Raw genomic sequence first — 24,492 nt, 5'->3', positions numbered from 1 at the left:
CTTTACCTAAAATAATTGAATTGGCGCCGGAGTTTGCGGGGTATTCGGGATATAAATTAAACGTCTCGAAAACCCAGCTTATTCACTCGGAAGAGGGCCGTCCAAGTGATTTGGTCTTTTCTTCTGATACTCTATATCATGGTATTACAATATCCGCAAAAATAGACGATATTGTACGGCTCAATGTAGATCCCATATTAAACTCAGCCAATAGAACTTTGGAGAGACTAAATAATTTACATCTTTCTTTATATGGCCGAATTTATGTATTAAAAATGTTAATATTCCCGAAATGTCTATATTTGTTTCGTACGATACCCTTGCTTTTTCCATCCGATTTCTTTGGCAAGATAGATAGAATGTCCTCTAGGTTTCTCTGGGGCTATCATAGATCTAGAAGAGCTTTGAAATGGTGCACTCTTCCGAGAGTTAGAGGAGGCTGGGGGATCCCAAACTTTCAGCTGTATTATTGGGCTGTTTTATTGAGATATATGGGTATTTTAATTTTTCAAGATGCTACCTTGGGAGAATCGATCAGTCCTTCAATTTATGAAATGCTATTAGGGAAGGAGGCGAGACAATGTCTTGTAAGAATAAATGAGCCTAGTTACTACAAAAAAACTAAATTTAAAATTATGATAACTGCCTTTCAAATATGGAAGCAATTAAAAAAAAGATTCAGTTTTTGTTTTGATTTGAATTAATTCACATCTTTAGTGAATTGTCGGACTCTACCCGAGATCTTTAGGGATCAGGTGATAAGATGGCTTTCTGTAGGAGTCCATATATTAGGAGATCTATACCAGGGGGCTTTCTGTAGGAGTCCATATATTAGGAGGTCTATACCAGGGGGATCAGGTTGCCTCTTTTTCTTATTTGCAGCATAAATATAACTTTGCTAGAATGGATTTTTTTAAATATCTCCAAATACGAAGTTTTCTGGATTCTAACGGTCTTTTAGACTAGCCTTCGATGAACAAAATTGACATACTCGAAGCTAGTAGAAGGGAAAAGAGAATCGGCTTAGTGTATCAGGTGATGGTAAATAGGCTTCAAGATGACTTATGTTTATTTGAAAATAAATGGCAAAGTAACCTAGAAATGGAAAAAATAGATATATCCAGAGCAATTGAATTGTCAACTAACATCCTGTTTAATGGCTCACTTAAAAGTCAACACTTTATGTTTAATCTATATTACACCCCCGCTAAACTAGCAAAATGGAAATCGAAAAGTGGCGACAGGTGTAACCGATGTGGGTGTATTGCTGCTGATTCTATTCATATGTTTTTTATTTGCCCTAAACTGTCTCAGTTTATCATGGATGTCCAATTTTTTTAAATACTAGTTTGGGGGTATATGTAGAAATGTCTGCAGAATTGGTAATCTTTGCACTTCAGTCAAATCAAGTCGGAACTAGATCAGTGGCAGAAGAAGGATTTTTATTTATTTGTATGTCGGTATATCGATCCTGAATTACTTTTCGATGGCTAGATTCTGATCCACCGGTTTTTAACAACTGGCAATCGAGATTACGATCTATATATCATCTGGAGATTGCGGTTTATAAATTGAAGGGCTTAAAAAAAAAAAAGCACTTGGTCGAAATGTTTGGGCCCCTATTTCAAAATGGATTGGATTTCTCTTCTGTTAGTGATTGATCATTTTACGAGCCTGCAACGGTTTGTTTTCTGTGTTACTGTATATAATGACTACTCACCTGGATCTTTTTTTTCTTAAGAGAGATTTATTTTCTGTATAACTGTCTGCTGATATGAAATCAATAAAAAAACAATGATGATTCATAGATCATCTAAATGTGGGCTCTTTCCTCTCAGGGGGCACAATGGCTATACAGAAAACACAGAAGTTGAGATTTCTATTCATCCCTCATAACTAGGATCACATTGGAATATAGGATGAAGTAGTAGTTGTCTGAGGCTTTACCTCCTTTTCATCCCCATTTACAAAAAAAGAAGAGAACACCACCCATCTGTGTCATTCGGGATTTCAGCCTGGGATGCATGGGAGAAGACTTAAAAAGATGGCAGAAGAAACACTGTCTCATGCTAGGGTCACTATTAAAATAGGGAAACTTACAAGGTTGACTTCAGCCTATCTGACAGGGATAGACATTGCTATTTATAAATAAGACCATGGCTACTCCAGATGTCAAGAAGGGAACATCTAGGCTGCTCACAGAATATGAAAAATGGATGTTGAAAGAGAACATAACATTAAAATTAACATAACACACAACATTACATGTACATTTGTAAGGTGCATGCTCACCCACATGGGTGTCTTGGTGCTGAAATAACATATGTTTATTATTAACCAACTTAAAAGTACTCATTTTATTGACCTTGGAAGGCTGAAAGTTTGACTGGACACTCCAGCATTCAAACCTGTGACCCTACGGTCAAACCCAAATTCCTGAATTGGATGTAGCAGTTCACCAAGCCACCAGAACCAGCTAAATCAGATTTTGCTCAAACTGCTCAGCCAAACAGCAGCAAAACCATCAGGCCAAAAATGATGGGAAAAAGAATTTGTCAGAGACATATCAAATAAAGACGGACAATAAATTCTCTTCAGGGTGCATAAAACAGTGCAGAGCTACTCGAAGAGATAAACAACAAGTAAAATAATGATGCACTGGTGCCAAACTCCAACCAAGCTTCACAAAAGGAACGAAGCAAAGCCCAGAGGATGCTGGAAACAGCTGGAAAGATGACAGATGGGGACATACATACTTTGGCGGACGTACATACTTTGGCACTGCAATTAACTAACAGAATACTAGAACTCCACGCCCTTGGCAATAACCAACATTTTCCAAGCCATGGTCCCAAAGGCGGCTCAAAAATGTTAATCTTAAAAGTTAGAGCAGTGGTTACAGTATCAACTGCAATTGTTACACAAAGACTAGGCTTCCCAAAGTATGTAGTATGAGACTACAAAAAGTAAAAAAAACAAAACACTTAAGCCAACCTACATCGGGTATGACCATCATGGTCATAATCGCAATTTTTATAGCACCATGTATCTTGGGGTTGAAGTATAAAAGGTCTTAGAATTAGGAGATGATCTGGAAGAGATGGCGCTTAAAAGCCTTTCTAAATTATTCATATAGTTGTTAGCCTGTAATACCAACACTACTTGCTGGTGGAGAACCAGATTATACCGCAGAAACTCATACCCCAACCAAATGACACAAAAGTGGTCTCCTTTTTAAAATAGTACTGCCTAGACAAAAAGTATTCACAGGTCATTTATGACTTTAGATATAATCTCATCCTTATAACCTGTTGTAGAACAGTCAATTTGTTTCCCATTAGAATCGCTGTACAACTATTTAGGCTATCCATCTTAAAGAGTTTTTGCACGAGTAGTATTTATGCAGTAAATTTAAACTAAACATAACTAAAGACCAGTACGTTTGTGCAACTTATGCCTCTGCCGCATCATCAGTTTTTCAACCCCACAAGGGAGGAAAATATTTCATATGAGGAGACAAATGGGCCTTAGTTTCGGATCACTTAAATTGACAAGAAGCATACTAAAACAGGCAACAAAAGGAATATATAATCAGTTTACAATGACAAAGTACTACATTTATTCAATGCTGGAACTTACGGATCTCCTGCAGCCAGTAAAAGCAGATATCTCGAAGGTATGTGGGCTGGTGAGAAAACGGTGCTTGCAAATTTCACTGCTATTTGACGAACCTGCGTTTCAGGCTAGAATAAAACAAATGGAAGTGTTATATGTTGATTTGCTGATAGAATAACTGTATGAGTGATCTAGATGAAGTTATTCTAATATGTAAAATTTTTAAAACATAATTAAAACTATAATTGCTCAGTGAAACAAATAGGATAACATATTACATTCATCTTTAAATACCTTACTTAACAAGTTAAGGCGTGGCTTCGCGCACCAGGCAGGAAGGCAACAGTCCTAGGAGTTCCAACCAGTGGCAGAGCTTCTTTTTAAAGGAAAAGATGTTCATTCTTCACTTAACCCTTGTTATACCACCCAGTCCTGAAATGACACCACACCTGGTGGTGTTTTTTTTACCTCTCAAACGGAAGAGTGTTCTCCTCATTAAAGAGCCTTTCTTCCACTGTATGTGGCCACCACTTTGAATGGCACGGTCTTGTCTCTTCAGGAACTTCTCCTGAGGAACTGTGTTGCTCGTTCAACTGAAGCTTCACCTTTTTGGATAATGCACCCGTTTTGTTAATTTTGGACACAAGTTATTTGTTTTGGATTGTTTGATATTTCTGACTCACTGCTTTTCATCACAGGCACTTATACCTTAAAGATGAACTTCAATCTGGTAATTTGAAGGTATCTTTTCTGCTATCCTGATTTTTCCTGCATGATAATTTGCCTTTCTGTTTTCTCTGCACTTCTTTAGTTTATGGGAAGTACAAAGTCTGTGCAGCGACTGCCTCATAGTAAGAACTATCATGTTAATCTGGCTACCAACCCAGTTGTTGGGGTTAAGGTTACCGCTTCTGGGGCTAAATCTCAGAGGGCTAAGAATGATTCCATATCACCTATTTCTTCATCCAGGAATCCGATTTTGGGTAACATTTTGGATAAGAGGAGGGCTCTTCAGCCTATTATGAAGGCTACTAACATGAAGTTACAATTGACTGAAGACAAATGGATCCTTACGAAGGGCAAAATGATTGAAACGGAACAATGTGTTTGTTCCCTTTAGGATATGTCCACAAAAAATCCACTACTTGAACAAAAGACCCTGAAACTTCACTAGAAGGATTCGGAAAATAGGAATCGTAGCAATATCTCTGTCTGTATGGACTACTTGAAGCACTTGAGGGCCCTAATCTTATTGAATTCTTAAAGAAATTCCTACCAGACCTACTTGGCTATCCAACTACTACTCCTCCTAAATTGCAACAGGTTCATCGTTTAGCTCAACTTCATCCTCATTTTTCTGAACGTCGGGCCACAATTATGCTTCTTCTAGAATTTCCAGACCTTTTTTGTGTTTTGAAGGCGACTCCAATGCCAGAAGTAAGGAATTCCTTGCCTTCAGATTTTAAATGCGACAAATGAATATACATTATGGCATTCTCCATCCCTGCTAAATTTAAAGTTTTCCTCCAGAACGTTACATCCACAAGATGGATACTGTTGCCCAGAAGTCTTAAAAATGTTTGTGTTCATATGGCTATTTCCTTTCTTATTTTAGTTTTCTGTGCTCTGCTATTGATCTTATGGTACTGGCACGTCGTATATCACTTTTCAGTCATTATCTTTCCAGATCTAGATGTTTATCCTTGATCTGCTTTCTTATATATTTCCATTCTCTTTTTTCCCTTATTCCTGTCCCTTGTTTTGTATAATAATTGTTGTAAATGTGTCTCCTCTCATTATGCAGCTTGTCACACATTGTACTGTACTCCTCTCCTCTTATACCCAATATGTTTAATGCTGTCTCATGGAATGTTCATGGACTTGGCCATATGGTAAAATAACAAAAGGTACTCTCTCACTTGTCTAAAATTCGTTTTCAAATTGCCTTTTAACAATAAACATTGTAATGCATCTGAATCTGTTAAACTGAAGAAACAATGGATTGGTTAGGTTTTTTTCTCCGTTAGGTTTTTTTCTCTCCCACAATTCATCATCAAGGGTGTGTGCCTATTCTTTGTCCTAAAGCTTTGAGACTGCAAGTTCTTTCCACTGAATGGACAATGAGTGTCGGTCATGCCATTATCCACAACAAACATATTACTTTGTTCAATGTTTATGCTCCTGTTAAATATTACCCTGACTTTTGCCACTTCATAAAAGTAAAACTTGCTAATATCTCGAACACCAATATAATTATGGCTAGTGACTTTAACCAACTGTCCGACCCTTTTATGGATTGAATAACTAAATACAAATTTGAACTGGATAAATCACACAAAGCATGCAGGCTGCCTCTGCCAACCCAGGTAGGCTCATTTACCTCTCCCCCAGGATACCGTCTGTCCCCTTTTGGCAAACTTGGATCAAGTAGTAACCATTCAAAAGTGCGCGCACCATAGTTTTATGACCAATCTCCCAGCCTGGAAAGTAGCTGCAATTTCGGTAGCTCAATCTGTGTATATTAGGGATAATCCTGCCCGAGGCTGGTAGCAGTTCTGCTTTTTTTAACCTCAATTCAGGTCATTAGTAAAGCACCATTGGGAGCGGTTTGACTTTCTCAGTGACCATGAGCGAGATACAATGTTTTTGACTGAGACTTGGCTTAACTCAGCCTTTGGATCTGATAAAAAGGTGGCAGTGCTATATTCACATCAGATACTGAGACTGAGTCAGGAAAATTAAAAAGGTGGGCGGGGGGGGTAGCTATTGTTTGTTAAGCACAATATGGGTGCAAAATTGATAAACTAGTAATTCCCACTGTGAAGCACTGATTTTTTTCCTCATCAATAACTGATAAGTTTACTCTGTCTGGCGCCCTTATGTACCAACCTCCTGGCAATGTATCTAATTGGAGTTGGAGTATCGCAGAGGCCCTTGAGCCATTTATTCTGAAATTCACCCATTTTATAATTATGGACAATTTGAACATTCATTTTGACGATTTGGCGTGCAAAACTGCTACATCTGTGACCAAAGATCTCGAGGCACTAGATATTGAGTTGATTACAAAGCTCCCTACACATGGAACAGCGCATTTGTTAGACTAAATTTTTTCAAACCTTAGTAATATTCCGTCCAACTCGCCCCTTCCTTTAAATTGGACAATCCACTTTGTGGTCCCGTTCTCCATCCAGGTTCTGTTGGGGGCTTGAAATCAGGCTGGCCAGATGAATCCCATGAGGAGAACATGGTAAAAACTAGTTATTTCGGAGCTTAACTCAGCACTTGAAGCACATCGCTCCACTCTTAGGAATGTAGAGGAAATGGACGCTGATAATAGCAACTTATGGGTTAGATCCTCAGTAGAAGCCTTGCTTCCCATTAGGAGTAGGAAAATACAATAACTCTTTATAGTTGTTAAGTATTTGGTAGATCAGAAATCTACTGCCCCCCCACTACCTCTCTTACACAAGTTCAATGTGATGACTTTGCTTACTTCTTTTTAAACAAAATAATGGATATTCAAGCAATTTTTTCTGATACTTTGAGTGCCTGTGAAAATGTACATCCTCCACAGGTGTCAGGTGGATTGAACGCTTTTGGCCCAATAGAGGTATCTTCATTCATTTTCTTGCTGTCTGTCATTAGGTCTGGGTCCCCGCTTGATCCCTGCCCCCCTTCTATTTTGAGTAAGTTGGCCATGTTTACTATGGTGCATTTACCCTGCTTTTGAATGTATCCCTTGCAGAAGGCAGGGTGCCTTTTGGCATGGAAGAGGGCTTTAGTTACGCCCCTATTAAAAAAGCCTAATCTTGACCTGCTTCTATGGTCTGATTATCGGCCACTCTCTCTGTTGCCTACCTTAGCTAAGGTGCTGGAAAGGCTTGTAATTGGCAACCTACGTCCTATGTGGAGAAGAATGAGAGCTTGCATCCATCACAATCAGGATTCAAGGCATATTAAAGCATTCAATCCGCTATCATTGGTGTCATGGAATTTCTGCATGGCCAATTAGATTCTGGCAGTTCAGCTGAACCGATTCTATTAGATCCCAGTGCCACATTTGATACTGTGAATCATTCCACTCTGCTGGGTCACCTGGAAGTGCAGGGTACAGCCCTAGCTTGGATTAGATCTTTCCCGCATAATCGCACCTATCAGGTGCATTCACATAAATACAGGGCAAAATCCCATCTGTGAACCTCCGGGGTGCCTCACGGCTCTACCTTGAGTCCTCTCCTGTTCAATCTATTTGCCCAGCCTCTTGCTGACATTGTCGAGGCCCAATGGATGGACTCTTTTCATATGCAGACAATACCCAAATTATGTTGTCCATATCTTCTAGTGACACTTAAAATGCTGATGCTCTCAGCAACTGATTGGCCCAAGTTTCGGCCTGGATGAACATCAATTATTCGCTGAAGCTCAATGGGGACAAAACTGAGGTCGTTTTGGTAGGCAACCATCCCCATCTCTGGAGTTCTCATCTCTAGCCTTCTGGCCTCAACCCCCTCTCCAATGCAAGTGGTGAAAAGTCTGGGAGTATGGATTGATGATAAACTATCCATGAGTCTCCAGATAAATAAAGCAGCAGCGACATGCTTTGGCATCCTTAAATGGCTGAAGAAAATGTTAGCTTGTCTACTGGCTGCAGCCCAACGAACAGTAATTCAGACTTTAGTTATTTCCAGAATGGATTATGGAAACGTTCTCTACCAGAGTATGGCTAAAGCCTTGCTTAAACAGCTTCAAATTGTTCAAAATGTGGCAGCCCATAAGCTACTGTGTCCACCTAGGCAAACTTCTACAGCCAGTTTGCTGTGTACCTGGCAGTGGCTGCCCATTGGGTCCAATTTAAGACCTTCTGCTATATGCAAAAGTGCCTTGCAAACACAAGGCCTCTGTACTTAAGATGTTTGGTGTCAAAATAATCTTCCAACCGCTCCCTGCATTCAAGACATCCAGATATGGCCTCGATTCCTAGGCTCAGGAGATCACTGCAGGGTGGTCGGTCTTTCGCAGGGTACTTAAGTTGGTGACACAATAAGTGCTGAAGGCCCACGGCTAGAATTTAATTTACAGGCCCTGGGTACATGCGGTACCACTTTAATAGGGACTTAGAGGTAGATTAAATGTGCCAATTGGATATAAGCCAATTTCACCATTGTGAAGGGAGAGAGCACAAGCACTTTAGCACCGATTAGCAGTGGGAAAGTGAACAGAGTCCTAGGGCCAACATAAATGAATTTAGCAGAAACCGGAGGAGTAAGGCAAAAGATTTTGGGGAAGACCACCCTAAGGCTGGCAGGTCTAACATGAATAGGGCTGTACAGTCATGGGATACAATTCCACTTTGAAGTGGTAAATAAGCCTCAACAACTCTAGCCCTTTATGTTATCCTCTACCCTGTAAGGTCTTTCTCTATGTTTTTGGATGCAGTTGCCATTGCCAATGATGTACTTGGCCACTAGTCATAGTGAAAATGCTGTTTTGAGCTGCCCATTACATTGCTGCCTTACTTAAAGTCTTTTTTTTTTAAAGACCTTTATTATACAGTTCAGTAAAACACAGCTACATGCCTACAACCCAGGGGCCGGCAGCAACAATCAAATCATTTTCCATTCAACACAGCCAGTTAGCCGACAACCCTGGGGTCCGGCGGCGCAGCAAAATAAGACATACTCTGAACCCCCAATTCCTACAGGGATATGCTAGCGGTCTATTTTCATTTTTTGTTTTAACTGAAACATGGAATGAAACAAAGAAAGCGGAGCAGAAATCAGTCACAAGCACTGCATAGTACATAAAGTTATACACCAATCAAACATATCAGAGTCATCATACAGGTCTTCCCATAGGTCCATCACGGGACATGGCCAGTTCCGCTGTTGGAGAGTCACATATTTCCCCCCAATAAGCATTCCAATGCCCCCATTTCTTGTCCCACGTTGCGGGGCATCCTCGAACCTTGTAGACTGTCTTTTCAGCAATCATACATCTATCCATTTCAGCCACCCAGCCCACCACCAACAGAGTGGTCTGGTGATCCCCACTTCATTGCTATTGCACGTTTAGCCAGCAGAAAACCTAACGCTGACCATTGTAGCTCCTGACCATTCAGGTTATTGGCCCCCCAGATGTTAAGTACACATTCCCTGGGCATTGGCAAGAGTGGCTTACCCAGGGAGTTACTCATTTTCCGAAGTACCCCGCTCCAAAACTGTTGCACCACCGGGCAGTCCCACAAGATGTGGTAGAAGGTACCAGGAAGACCACAGCCTCGCAAACACAGTGTATCAGGGCGCCTTCCAATCCTGGCCAGGGTAAGGGCAGACATATACGCTCTATGCAACACCTTCAATTGGATCACCCGAAACCTATGGCAGATGGCCGATTCCCTCGGAGACATTAAGGCCGAACGCCAGTCTTCCTCATCTAAGGGACCCAGGTCAGCCTCCCACTTGGATCTCAGCGACTGGAAGGGGGGTTCTGATAGGAGCCTGTCCTCCAGAGGAGATGACTCAGGTAAGGTGGCAAGATCCGGGACAGCCGCAAGAATAGCGTGTGTAATTTGCAAATAACGGAAGAATTCAGTGGGCGCTAGAGCATATTTAGTCTGGAGATCACTAAAGGTCAGCAGTTTACCCTAGTGAACAAGGTCCCCTATCTCAGAGATCCCATCCGTGTCCCACCTATCAAAGCCTCGAAGGAAGCAGAGGGAACCCAAACTTTGCGCCGACCACAGAGGAGTTGCCCTAGTGATTCTGTTCGACCACCCCAAACATCTATCAGCCCTGTGCCAAATAGCTACTGTGTGTGCCATTGGCCCCAAGTATCTAGATTTAGAAGGTTTACTGTAAAGAGCTCCCAGGTATCCCGCTCGACCAGTCTGACAACTGTCCAAGAGGAAGGCCGGATCCAAGGGCGAACCGTGTATCCAGTGGTTTATAGCCACCAACTGCTAAGCCCAATAATAGAGGCGGAGGTTAGGCAGGGCAATACCCCCGTCATACCATCCCTGGAAAAGTTTACACAGGGCAATCCGAGCGGCACCCCGTTCCATAACAAAAGTTGGAGCTCGCTCTCCACAGACCGGAAATATGAATGTGGAATCAAGAAAGGGCAATTCTGCAGGACATATAGGAAGCGCAGGAGCGCCAGCATCTTAAACAGTGCCGCCCTGCCTGGGAGTGACAGTGGGAGTGAGCGCCAGTGTGAAACATCACTGCAGAGCCTACGCAAGGGGCCCAACAAGTTGCGATCGTAAAATACTTTGGAATCTGGTGTAATAAAATGCAAAGATACATAAAACCCTCCTTGGCTATTGCGATGGAAAACCCTTTGGGCAAACGGAGCGGGGGGGCCATGTAACATATACAGCACCGATTTAGTCCAATTTATAGAGTATCCCAAGTACTTCCCGAAATTAGAAAGAACGTGAAATAGGCTATTGATAGAGGATCAGGGAGATGACACGTAGATTAGGATGTCGTCCGCATAGAGGGAGATTTTATCCGTAATGTCCTCGTTCCAGTGCAAGCCTCTAATAGAGACGTCCGTGCGGACCCAATGAGCCAGGGGTTCCAGGGTGAGTGCAAACAACAATGGGGACAGGGGGCAGCCCTGCCTGGTCCCGGTGAAGTTGAAACCTCCTAGATGTGTGATTGTTGACTCGTACTTGACCCCAGAGGTCTGTATTAAGGAGTCGCACCCAACTAATGAACTGAGGCCCGAAGCCAAAGCGACGGAGAACCTCGAACATATAAGGCCATTCGATCGAGTCGAAGGCCAGCGTGGCATCGAGGGACAAAATGGCCGCTTCTTGTTGCAGAATGGACCAGCGGCTCATTACATTATGTACCCTCCGAAGATTCACTGCTGTGTTGCGACCCGGAAGAAAACCGGACTGGTCATCATGTATCAGGGAGGGGAGCACTAAGTGAAGGCGATGTGCTAGAAGTTTAGCCAGGACCTTAGCTTCCGCACTTATTAAGGAGATTGGCCGGTAAGAGCTGCAGTCAGAGGGTGGTTTAGTGGGTTTAAGCAGGACCACTATGGAGGCAAGCCTTTGGGCAAGTGGAAGGACCCCGACCTTTCGACTCTTTGTGAACATATTCTGAAGATGAGGGATAATGTCAGGGACCATGCCCTTCAGAAATTCAACAGGGACCCCGTCGGGGCCCATAGCCTTGCCGGAGTTAACAGCAAACAGTGCCGCAGTTAGCTCCGCCGCCGTGATGTCGGCGTCCAGGGCCACTCTGTCCGCATCTGACACAGTTGGGAGGCGCATCTCGTCCAAAAGTTGTCTGGATTCATCAGATGTGTAGCCATCGCCAGCCGTATAGACCCGTTCCAAGTGGTCTGCAAAGGCCTCCGCGATGTCTTGTGGGTCCACAAATGTGGAGCCGTCTGGCTTGATTATGGATGACAGCCACCTGGACCCTTGGTCACGGCGCTCCAGCCAGGCAAGCATCTTACCCGCGTTATCCCCGAACTCGTAGACCCCGATGGCGCATGTGAAGCAGCCGCGCTTGCACCTTCTCCTGTGACAAGGCCTTATAGACCAGCTGCTGGGCACGAAGCCTAGCCGCACTAGCATCTGACGGAGTCGCGTTATGGGATGCCTCAAGGAGGATGAGGTCAGATTCGGCCTGAAGGATCCGCTCGTCGTGTTTCCGCAGATAGCCCATCTTAAGTGCCAGCGCCTCTCCTTTTATCACCCCAAAGTACGCCTCCCAGAGTGTGATCGTCGAGTCCACAGACCCCACGTTGTCCACGAAATAGAGTTCAGTGCGTTCTTGCAACGCTTCTCTGATATCTGGGATCTGCATTAGCCAGGGACTGATGATAATTGGGCCCCTTGCGAATTGGCGATTATAGGTGAGGTCCACACTAAGAGGTGAATAATCGGAGATGCCACGGGGAAGGTCCCTCGGGCGAACGAAGCAACCCACGTCCGCGGTAGGGCAAAATAAATAATCGATTCGAGACATACTGTTGTGTGCATTAGAGTAGTGTGTAAAATACGGTGTGTCTGGATAGTGACGGCGTCATATGTCTTCCAGCCTCATGGCGTGCGCAAAATACGCCAAGTCCGAGCTACGACGATGGGAACCTCGCTGGGGCCTGCGGTCAACATCATCACACATCGTTACATTAAAATCACCGCCTATCAGGAGCGTCCCCGGGGAAAGACTTAGTAATTGAGCGCCCAGTTCCTTAAGGGAGTCTCGGACCAAAGTCGGCGGAAGATAAGCTGAGATAATGTTCAGTGGTCGCCCTTCCCACGTGGCCTCAGCCAATGCAAAACGGCCCAGGGGGTCAGCCCAAGTCCTAGTGTGAGTGAGTGCAAGAGTCTTTTAGACCAGAATCCCGGTGCCACGGGAACCAGAAGAGAACCCCGCGTGGACCAGTAATTTGTACCCTCCTCTTTGGAGCGCCTGACAGGTGTTGCCCACCAGGTGCGTTTCTTGTAGCAAGACAATGTCGGGGGAGAGGCGCCGGAGAAATTGGAGGACCACGCTCCTATTTATCTTGTGACCCAGACCATTGACATTCCAGGATAGGATAGTTAGGGTTCTAGAGAGAAGCTGCTTCATACTGGTGAAATTGGCGGAGCTGAAAGGCAGGATGACTGGAAGGGGATCTCCCGTGACGGCGAGACCTTGGGATATATCGTGGTGTATGACTAGGAGGATCCCCGGTCCCAGAGGAACAAAAGCCAACCTGGGTGGCCAATCTGTCTGCAAGGGACCCTGAATGGGCAGAACATCACGACTAAATAGGACTCCGCTGAAAACGTAAAAAAGCATCATTGCAACAACTAAACATTCCCATAACCTCCTCCCCCCCCCCACTTCCCCCATCCTTTACCCCATACAAAACGTGCAAGTTTCACTCTTCCCCCCCTTCCCGTCCCCCCACCCTGCTTCCCTGCCCACGGATTTAAAACTATCCACACCCCAACTAGGCAGGGTGCCTGTCGCCCTCCCAACCATTACAGGGACACCTGGTGAGCCGTTGAAGCTTCTCGCCTGATTCAAGAAGATTTATACCTGATACAGTGGAATCGGAAAAACAAATGTCAGTGCACATCAACACCTTACCGGAGGAATTTTTTGGTACATAGTCTCAGTTCTGTCCGGTCCATCGAATGAGCCCGCTGGGAGAAGAGATACTTATCAAGCCGCAGCTCACCCCACACCGCTGCATTGGCGTGAAGGGCGCCGATCAGACGAGCGAGCTCCGGGTCATGACACATGGTAAACCACTTGTGGCGGAGAGTTTTCAAATCTCATCTTCGTTAGTTCCAGTGAACAGTTCCTGACTCTCCGGCCGATCTTCGTCTCGTTGGTGTTCCGCAGAGAGATCCCGACTTTTCGCCAGCCCTCCAGCCAATCCCACACTTCGTCTGGCGACAGGAAAAACCAAGCTTTACCATCCATTTCAACTCGCAGCTTCGCCGGAAAGAGCATAGAATACTTGATGATTTTATCCCGGAGGGCTTTCTTAACTTCTAGAAAGCTGCGTCGCTGCGCCTGAACCTTCATCGTAAAGTCCGGAAACAGAGTGATGCGAGTGTTCTCCACTAGTAGAGGTGGACCTGAGCGAGCCGTCTGGAGGATGGTATCTCGATCCATAAAGTTGAAGACCCTCGCGATGATGGGGCGAGGTGGAGCCCCGGTTTCGGTTTACCTCCTGGGACCCTGTGTGCCTGTTCAATTGAAAAGTAATTGGAGAGGTTCTTGGGCTGGAGGTGCTTCATAATTAGGTCTTCAACAAACAGGTCAGCAGCTGGCAGTTCCATTCTTTCCGGCACGCCTAGGATACGGATGTTGTTCCTTCGTGCCCTACCTTCATAGTCATCCAGAAGGTCACCCATTTGCTTTTGTTGTTTTTGAAGCTGGGCCATTTGTTGCTGGAGGGTAGAGGTGTCTTCAATAAGAGCTGCGGTTTTGACCTCTACATCTTTGACTTTAGAGTCCATTCTTCGCAAGTCCGCTTTAAAGTCTTTGTTGATGGACCTCTGTTGAAATAATCTCTGTGTTGCAACATCCACCCCACTCTCGCAGTTTCAATAAATTTCTTTTTTCATTTTAGTATTTTGTGCAGAGAATGACCAAAAAGGTGCTAACCACCCAAAGCCATATCAGTTATATTAGTTTGAACATCTGGCCAGAAACCCAAAATCCTGAGCTGGGCATATCTTACGATAAATGTACCTGAGCTCAGTTGCCTACAAGCCACATCAACAGCATTCAGAGATAACTTAATGCAAGTGCTATAGATAATCTTTTCCTCCATACAAATACATAGGCCCTCTTCTTGTACTCTTCTGAAACAGTTGTAGGATCTCCTTAAAGCAGTAGTTACTTACCTTCGGTAACGATATATCTGTAAGAAACAGTAGTTGGTATTAGACTCCTTACTTAGAATATCCCCAGGCGTCAGACTGGATCCGGAAACTTTAGCGTAGCAGTACCCTTGCGCGTCGGTAGGCGTCGTCTGCGGCTCCGCGTCCATCGTCGGCGCCGTTGGCGCCGGGATGACGTCGCCGGAGTACTTAGACGTAGCCCTCGCGCGCGCGCTGACATCAGTTCTTATACATAGCTTTTCCATGCCAAAAACGCAGAGCCATGATAACAAGCATTTGCAATGCACTAGGTCTCGCATTAGGAAAGTTTGAGCTATTGGTATTGTAAATGACAAATTTTGTATTTATGTGTTGGTTTTGAAAACAGCGAAATTAATAGCTTTGTCATTTACAATGCCAATAGTTATAACTTTCGCAAAAGCGACACCTACAGCATTTGTAATGCAATATGTGTTGTATTTACTTGACTTGGATGTATTGATATTACAAATAACAATGGCTTTAATTTTTTAAAATAATTAATACTTAAATAAAAGTTATTGTAATTTATAATGGCAATAGCTTAAACTTTTGTAAATAAATTTTGTGAAGATTATGTTCAGTGTATTTTATTGTGACAAAAATCCAAGAACAGAAGTGAAATATTAACATCTTTCTGTGACATTTGTAATAAAGCTTGAAACATTGAGACAACATATTTGAACCAGTTGTTGTTGAACAGTTGCACAGATTGATGCTGTGGTGGCGCTGAGTGATGCAGTGGTGGCGCTGAGTGATGCTGTGGTGATGCGATAGATAGAGTGAGTGCGATAGATAGATAGAGTGAGTGCGATAGATAGAGTGAGTGCGATAGATAGAGAGATAGATAGAGTGAGTGCGATAGAGAGAGTGAGTGCGATAGAGTGAGTGAGTGCGATAGAGAGATAGATAGATTGGGTGTGATAGATAGAGAGATAGATAGAGTGAGGGCGATAGATAGAGTGAGGGCGATAGATAGATAGAGTGAGGGTGATAGATAGATAGAGAGATAGATTGAGTGTGATCGATAGATAGAGAGATAGATAGATTGAGTGTCAGTCAGAATAACTTTATTCGGCTTACTCAAAAGCCATACAAAGTAAAAAGAAAAAAAGGAAAGATACAATACAATTCGTATAAGACTATCCTAGTTACATAAGAAAAAAAAAAAAAAGAAAAAAAAAAAAAAAGAAAACATTACATAAATAGCAATTTGATCTATACTAAAAACATATCATTTATACATAGAAATAAAAAGTAAAACACACTTTTCTATAAAACTAATCATAACAGGCGACTTTCGCCCTTGAAGCAGCTACCAAAAAACTGGCAATGCAAAAAGTAACATACGGGTTGGGTAATAGTTGTAAATAGAGCATGGCTGGTCTCACTTGAGTGAAGCCAGCCTTCTTAAGTATAGGCAACAAGTATTTTTTTCGTGGTTCTGAAAACAACCCGCAAAACATAATAAAATGCATCGTATCCTGCACTGAAAACTGATCACAAGTACAGGGAGGAGCCAATTCTGGTTTCTGCCAGTTTTTAAAAGAACCCAAATAAAAATGTAACAGATTAAGCCTAAATTTAATTAAAAGAAACCTGTGAAAGGGAATTGTGACAAAGCCAAGGTATGGAGCAAGTGATGGTGAATTAACCAATAAGCAGTGGGCCCTTACTGCCGGTTTTATCAGTTCACTTTCTTCGCGACATGATTCCTTCCTTTCGAGAAATGACTTTTTAACAAAATCAATATCTTGAAACCTAATATTCTCGGGAAAGGAAAAAAGATCTGGCCGCCCAATATCCGAAAAAGCCTTGCTCAAGTATGCCACCCAAGGAATCTTCTTAGATCTATCCAAGGACAGCACATCTGACATAATCTTATGATTCAGTGGGAGATCTTCATTCATCCACATTTTCAGCCAGAGAATCAAAGGGGCCATACTCAGCTTGTCGGAAAGAAATTGTAGGCCCACTTCTTTATGAATTGAATACGTCGGGGTCGACTGGGGGACAGAAAGTAGGGATCTAATAAATCTATTTTCCGCTTTTTGGATTGGTTCCACATTTACATAGCCCCACAATGCGGAACCATATAAAGCGATGGCTACGGGTTTGCTATTATAAATTTTTAATATAGCTTCCATGGGCCTAGCCCCCAGCCTACCAGCAAATCCCAGGAGCGCAGAGGATGATCTAATAACAGCCAACCTCTTAGCTCTTACCTGCGGCCCCCAGGACCCTTTCTGGTCAAACAAAACACCTAAGTAGGGAAATGTAGACACCCTCGAGACAGTGTCCCCCCTGCATGTAAATGTTTTGCTTTTCTTCTTACGACACTCTGAGCCCACCACCATTGTATGTGACTTGGTCACGTTTATTTTAAGATCTAATTTCTCCATAAACGAACCAAATGCATTCAAAAGGCACTGGAGGCCAACACCCGTGCGGGCAATCAGCACGGCGTCATCCGCGTATAGGAGCGCCGGGATCTTAATTGCCCCCACACGCGGGACATCGGCTTCCAGCCCACACAGGTGTGCACCCAGGCCATTCATATAAATGGTGAAGAGCAGAGGGGCTAGGATGCAACCCTGCCGCACCCCCCTCAATGACCTAAATGAAGTGGTACACCTACCCTCATTTGTCATGCGTACATTAGAGGAGAGTTCTTGATGCAGGGCAGCTATGAAGGAGACCAGGACCTCATCGATACCCATCTCCAGCAAAATGGCCCACAGCTTCGACCTATTGACAAGGTCAAAAGCCGAGGAGAGGTCCATAAATGCAAGATATACGGACCCCTCCTTGGCTACAGTATATTTGGAAATGAGCAGATGTAAGTTGACGCACTGTTCAATAGTGCCCTTTCTTTCCCTAAAACCATATTGGATTTCGGCCAACCCGCCACACTGGTCTACATTTTCCTTCAACCTTGCTAGAAGAACTCTACCCAAGATTTTCACTGAGGAGTCGAGGAGGGATATAGGTCTGTAACAGGCTGGGTCATCCCGCGAGCCCTTTTTAAAAATTGGAACAATAGTGGAATTATCCCAGGAGGCAGGTGCCAATCCACCATTAACGGCATTAAACACGTTTGCCAATACTTCCGCCCAGAGTTTTGTTGAGTACTGAAAGAAGTCAGCGGGCACGCCATCAGGGCCCGGTGCTTTATGCTTTTTGGTGGCCAAAATAGCTTTTTCCACCTAATTTCGATCAAAAAAGATAGGGGGGATAGCTGAAATTTTCAGCGGGACATCATACATTGCATCAACAGTGTCCCCATAAACATTTTTAAAATGTAATAGCCATTTATCCTCGGTGACAACACAATCCATGGAATCATTGCGGTCATCCGAAAAATAGATTGAGTGTGATCGATAGATAGAGAGATAGATAGATAGATTGAGTGTGATCGATAGATAGAGAGATAGATAGATAGATTGAGTGTGATCGATAGATAGAGAGATAGATAGATAGATTGAGTGTGATCGATAGATAGAGAGATAGATAGATAGATTGAGTGTGATCGATAGATAGAGAGATAGATAGAGTGAGGGTGATCGATAGATAGAATGAGGGCGATCGATAGATAGAGTGAGGGCGATCGATAGATAGAGTGAGGCGATAGATAGAGTGAGGGCGATAGATAGAGTGAGGGCGATAGATAGAGTGAGGGCGATAGATAGAGTGAGGGCGATAGATAGAGTGAGGGCGATAGATAGAGTGAGGGCGATAGATAGAGTGAGGGCGATAGATAGAGTGAGGGCGATAGATAGAGTGAGGGCGATAGATAGAGTGAGGGCGATAGATAGAGTGAGGGCAATAGATAGAGAGATATATAGAGTGCGATAGATAGATAGAGAGATGGATAGAGTGAGTGCGATAGAGTGAGTGCGATAGATAGAGAGATAGATAGAGTGAGTGCGATAGAGAGAGTGAGTGCGATAGAGTGAGTGAGTGCGATAGAGAGATAGATAGATTGGGTGTGATAGATAGAGAGATAGATAGAGTGAGGGTGATAGATAGAGAGATCGATAGAGTGAGTGCGATAGATAGAGTGAGTGCGATAGATAGAGAGATATATAGAGTGAGTGCGATAGATAGAGAGATAGATAGAGTGAGTGTGATAGATAGAGAGATAGAGAGATAGAGAGATAGATAGAGTGATTGATAGATAGATAGATAGATAGATAGATAGATAGATAGAGAGGGCGATAGATAGAGTGATAGAGTGAGTGTGATAGATAGAGTGAGTGCGATAGATAGAGAGATATATAGAGTGAGTGCGATAGATAGAGAGATAGATAGAGTGAGTGTGATAGATAGAGAGATAGAGAGATAGATAGATAGAGAGATAGATAGAGTGATTGATAGATAGATAGATAGATAGATAGATAGATAGATAGAGAGGGCGATAGATAGAGTGATAGAGTGAGTGTGATAGATAGATAGATATATAGATAGAGAGATAGATAGAGTGAGGGTGATAGATAGAGAGATAGATAGAGTGAGGGTGATAGATAGAGAGATAGAGTGTGATAGATAGAGAGATAGATAGAGTGAGGGCGATAGATAGAGTGAGTGTAATAGATAGAGAGATAGAGTGCGGGTGATAGATAGATAGAGAGATAGATAGAGTGAGGGTGATAGATAGAGTGAGGGCGATAGATAGATAGAGAGATAGATAGATTGAGTGTGATAGATAGAGAGATAGAGTGCGGGTGATAGATAGAGAGATAGATAGAGTGCGGGTGATAGATAGAGAGATAGATAGAGTGCGGGTGATAGATAGAGAGATAGATAGAGTGCGGGTGATAGATAGAGAGATAGATAGAGTGAGGGTGATAGATAGAGAGAGTGAGGGCGATAGATAGAGTGAGGGCGATAGATAGAGTGAGGGCGATAGATAGAGTGAGGGCGATAGATAGAGTGAGGGCGATAGATAGAGTGAGGGCGATAGATAGAGTGAGGGCGATAGATAGAGTGAGGGCGATAGATAGAGTGAGGGCGATAGATAGAGTGAGGGCGATAGATAGAGTGAGGGCGATAGATAGAGTGAGGGCGATAGATAGAGTGAGGGCGATAGATAGAGTGAGGGCGATAGATAGAGTGAGGGCGATAGATAGAGTGAGGGCGATAGATAGAGTGAGGGCGATAGATAGAGTGAGGGCGATAGATAGAGTGAGTGTGATAGATAGAGAGATAGAGTGCGGGTGATAGATAGATAGAGAGATAGAGTGCGGGTGATAGATAGATAGAGAGATAGATAGAGTGCGGGTGATAGACAGAGAGATAGAGTGAGGGTGATAGATAGAGTGAGGGTGATAGATAGAGTGAGGGCGATAGATAGATAGAGAGATAGATAGATTGAGTGTGATAGATAGAGAGATAGAGTGAGGGCGATAGATAGAGTGAGGGCGATAGATAGAGTGAGGGCGATAGATAGAGTGAGGGCGATAGATAGAGGGAGTGTGATAGAGTGAGTGCAATAGATAGATAGAGAGATAGATAGAGTGAGTGCGATAGAGAGAGTGAGTGCGATAGAGTGAGTGAGTGCGATAGAGAGATAGAGTGAGGGTGATAGATAGATAGAGAGATCGATAGAGAGATAGATAGATAGAGTGAGTGTGATAGATAGAGAGATAGATAGAGTGAGGGTGATAGATAGAGAGATAGAGTGTGATAGATAGAGAGATAGATAGATAGAGTGAGGGTGATAGATAGAGAGATAGAGTGTGATAGATAGAGAGATAGAGTGAGGGTGATAGATCGAGAGATAGATAGAGAGATAGAGATAGAGAGATAGATAGAGTGAGGGCGATAGATAGAGTGAGTGCGATAGATAGAGAGATAGATAGAGTGCGGGTGATAGATAGATAGATATAGAGATAGATAGAGTGAGGGTGATAGATAGAGTGAGGGTGATAGAGAGATAGAGAGATAGAGAGATATAGAGATAGATAGATAGATTGAATATGCTACTTACCAGTATGCATCTGTTCTTGGCATGTAGGGCTGCTGACATTCATATCTATAGCATAGATCGCTGCCTAGTGTTTGGTCCGGATGATTGCACATTGTTGTCCTGGAAGAGTCTTCGAAGTATCACGAGATAGGTGGCTCCTCCCCTGGACCACAGTGCGCATGGGCATCGACTCCATCCCCAGATTGTTTTTAGCCATTGTGGCAAAAATGTAGTGTAATAGTGTAAGCGATGGCCATGCTAAGAGTAAGTGTTAAAAAGTCTGCAGCCGCTACAGGCGCCGGGGAGGAGGGCGGGCGATATGAATGTCAGCAGCCCTACATGCCAAGAACAGATGCATACTGGTAAGTAGCATATTCAGTTTGAGGCATGTGGGCTGCTGAATTCATATCTATAGCATAGAATACATAGCAGTCCCTCCATTAACGGCGGCCGCCTGAGCCAGCTGCAGAAGTCTGAAAAAGCGTTTTAAGAACAGCCTGCCCTACAGCTGCTTGGAGTGCACATCTACACAGTGATGTTTAGTAAATGTGTGTGGTGTAGACCATGTGGCTGCTCTACAAATATCTTCCAAAGGGATATTACCAAGGAAAGCCATAGAGGCCCCCAACTTTCGGGTGGAGTGGGCTCTTGGAGGGACCGTTAAAGTGCGCTTAGCCTTGTGATAGCAAATCTGAATGCACTTAACGATCCACCTGGCTATACCTGCTTTGGAAATGGGGTTGCCTTTGTGCTGGGCTGAGAAGGCAACAAAGAGTTGTTGTGTTTTCCTAAAGTCTTTGGTCCTATCGATGTAGTACATCAAGGCTCGTTTGACATCAAGAGTGTGGAGCATTCTTTCGGCAACTGTTTCTGGGTTTTGAAAGAATGCGGGCAGTTCAATAGTCTGATTGACATGGAACTGCGAAACTACTTTAGGAAGAAATTTAGGGTTAGTGCGCAGAACCACCCTGTTGGAGTGAATTTGAATGAATGGCTCTTGTACAGTGAGCGCCTGTAGCTCACTAACACGTCGTAGAGACGTAATGGCAATGAGAAAAGCCACTTTCCATGTCAAGAACTGAATCTCACATGAATGTAGAGGCTCAAAAGGTGGGCCCATCAACCTGGTGAGGACCACATTGAGGTTCCATACAGGAGCCGGCGGGGTCCTGGGACGGATGACCCGCTTCAGGCCTTCCAGGAAGGCTTTAATGGCAGGCACTCTGAAAACGGAGAGATGCTGCCTGTTCTGGAGATAAGCCGCTATGGCGGATAAGTGAATCCTGATGGAAGCGTATGCTAGATTGCATTTGTAGAGATGTAACAAATAGCAGATGATGTTGGGAGTGGATGCATCTAGCGGGTTGATGTTGTGTGATGCACAGTAAATGACAAACCGCTTCCATTTTGCTGCATAGCAGGCTCTGGTGGTGAGCTTTCTTGCCTCCCGTATGATATCCATGCATTCAGGGGGCAAGTCAAGGTAGCCAAACTCTAAGACTTGAGGAGCCAGATCGCCAGGTTGAGCTGTTGCGGATCTGGATGCTGAATGACGCCATGGCTCTGCGTCAAAAGCTTGGGCGTGAGGTGTAGCCTTTGATGCGGTACCACGGAGAGTTCCAGAAACGTGGTGTACCATGGCTGGCGTGCCCACGTTGGAGCAACCAGGATGAGAGTCATCGAGTAATGCTTTAGTTTTCTTGCCACCAGCGGTATGAGAGGTGCTGGGGGAAAAGCGTACGCAAATCTGCCTGACCAGTTCATCCATATCGCATTGCCTTGCGACTGTGGGTGAGGGAACCTGGCGGCAAAGCTTTGGCATTTTGCGTTTTCCCTTGTGGCGAACAGGTCTATCTGTGGATGACCCCACTTCTGGAAGTACGGGCGGAGTACTGATGGATGTATCTCCCACTCGTGCATCTGGTGGCTGTACCTGCTGAGCAGGTCCGCCATCTGATTGTCCGTGCCTGGGAGGTGTTCGGCCATGAGGAAGATGTTCCTTTGAATGGCCCACTTCCACATGCTCTGAGCCAGATGAGACAACTGTGGAGAGTTGTACCTCCCTGCTTCTGGATGTAGTACATGGCTGTCATGTTGTCCGTCCGGATCAACACAACCTTGTTGCACAGACGTACTTTGAATGCCTTCAATGCCATGAAGATTGCCATCTGTTCTAGGTAGTTGATGTGCATCTTCTTTTGCTGTATTGTCCATAGTCCCTGCACTGTGTAGTGGAGTACATGAGCTCCCCATCCCTGGAGAGATGCGTCCGCCGTCAGGATGATTTGTGAGACAGGCTCTTGGAACGGTCGGCCCTTGCAAAGGTTGTGTGGATTCCACCAATGCAGAGAGTTGTATGCCCGACCGGTGACCAACACTAGGTCTTTCAACTGTACCTGAGCCTGATTCCACTGATGCGCTAAGCATTCCTGGAGCGGACGCATATGTAACCTCGCGTGCGGGACTATGAAAATGCAGGAGGCCATCATGCCTATCAACTGCATGAACACTCTCGCAGGAAGCGAGTGTTGCGGTTGGAACTGTTGGATTAGCAACTGGATGTTTTTGATCTGCGCTGAAGTTGGCTGAGCCGTGGCTGCCAGAGAATTGATTGTTGCACCTAGATATTGCCGCACATGGGCTGGCTGAAGGTGCGACTTTGGATAGTTTAGGGAGAACCCCAGACTGTGAAGAAGGTGAATGGTGTGGGACATGTCGGCGGCGCACTGCTGGGCCGACTTTGCCTGAACCAGCCAGTCGTCCAGATAACGGTAGACATGGATGTGTTGTCTCCTGAGGTGCGCCGCCACTGTCGCTAGACATTTGGTGAACACTCTGGGGGCCGTGGTCACTCCGAAAGGAATGACCTTGAATTGATAATGCCGATTTTGAATGGTGAATCTGAGGTATTTTTTGTGTGATGGATGGAGTGGAATGTGGAAGTAAGCATCCTTGAGGTCCAAGGTTGCGAGGAAGTCTCCCTGATTGAGGAGCGGAAGAACCTGCTGCAGCGTTAGCATGTGGAAGTGTTCTGAGAGAATGTACTGGTTTAGGGGCCTGAGGTCCAGAATAGGCCTGAGGGACCCGTCTTTCTTTGGGATTAAGAAGTACAGGGAGTACACCTCTGTGCCTTCCTCCTCCACTGGCACGAGCTCTATAGCGCCCTTTTGCAGCATGACGAGAACCTCTTGCTGCAATAAGTGCAAATGCTCTGTGGACATAGGACGGTGTTTTGGTGGTATGTTGGGTGGATTGGATGTGAGCTCCAAACAATAACCGTACTGGATAAGTTTCCTGACCCACCTGTCTGTGGTGATGGTTCTCCAGACTGGCTGGAACTGCTGGAGTCTCCCCCCGACAGGTGTGGGATGGTCGGGGGGCAGTGACAGGGCGTCACTGTTTGTTGGAGGCGGAGGAACGGGAGTTGTTGTTGTTGTTGCCCTTGCCTCTGCCCTTGGCGTTGTTGCCCCGATAACCTCCTCTATTTTGTTTGGTGTATGAGGATTGCGCCCCACCT

At 44.4% G+C, this 24,492-nt stretch overlaps 1 protein-coding gene across 2 annotated transcripts in view; it reads right to left on the bottom strand.

Annotated features, from left to right (window-relative positions):
* The window catches only part of ECPAS (Ecm29 proteasome adaptor and scaffold), a 709,962-nt gene that overhangs the window by 509,043 nt on the left and 176,427 nt on the right, over positions 1-24,492 (bottom strand). For both annotated transcript variants that reach the window (XM_078676653.1, XM_078676652.1), the window contains exon 15: positions 3,640-3,743. In XM_078676653.1, coding sequence (XP_078532779.1) covers positions 3,640-3,743 — 104 coding nt within the window. The remainder of the gene's footprint in view (positions 1-3,639; positions 3,744-24,492) is intronic.

Source organism: Lissotriton helveticus, chromosome 2_1 (genome assembly GCF_964261635.1).
Source record: "Lissotriton helveticus chromosome 2_1, aLisHel1.1, whole genome shotgun sequence".
NCBI lineage: Eukaryota > Metazoa > Chordata > Amphibia > Caudata > Salamandridae > Lissotriton > Lissotriton helveticus.
This window is presented reverse-complemented; position numbering and strand designations above follow the sequence as displayed.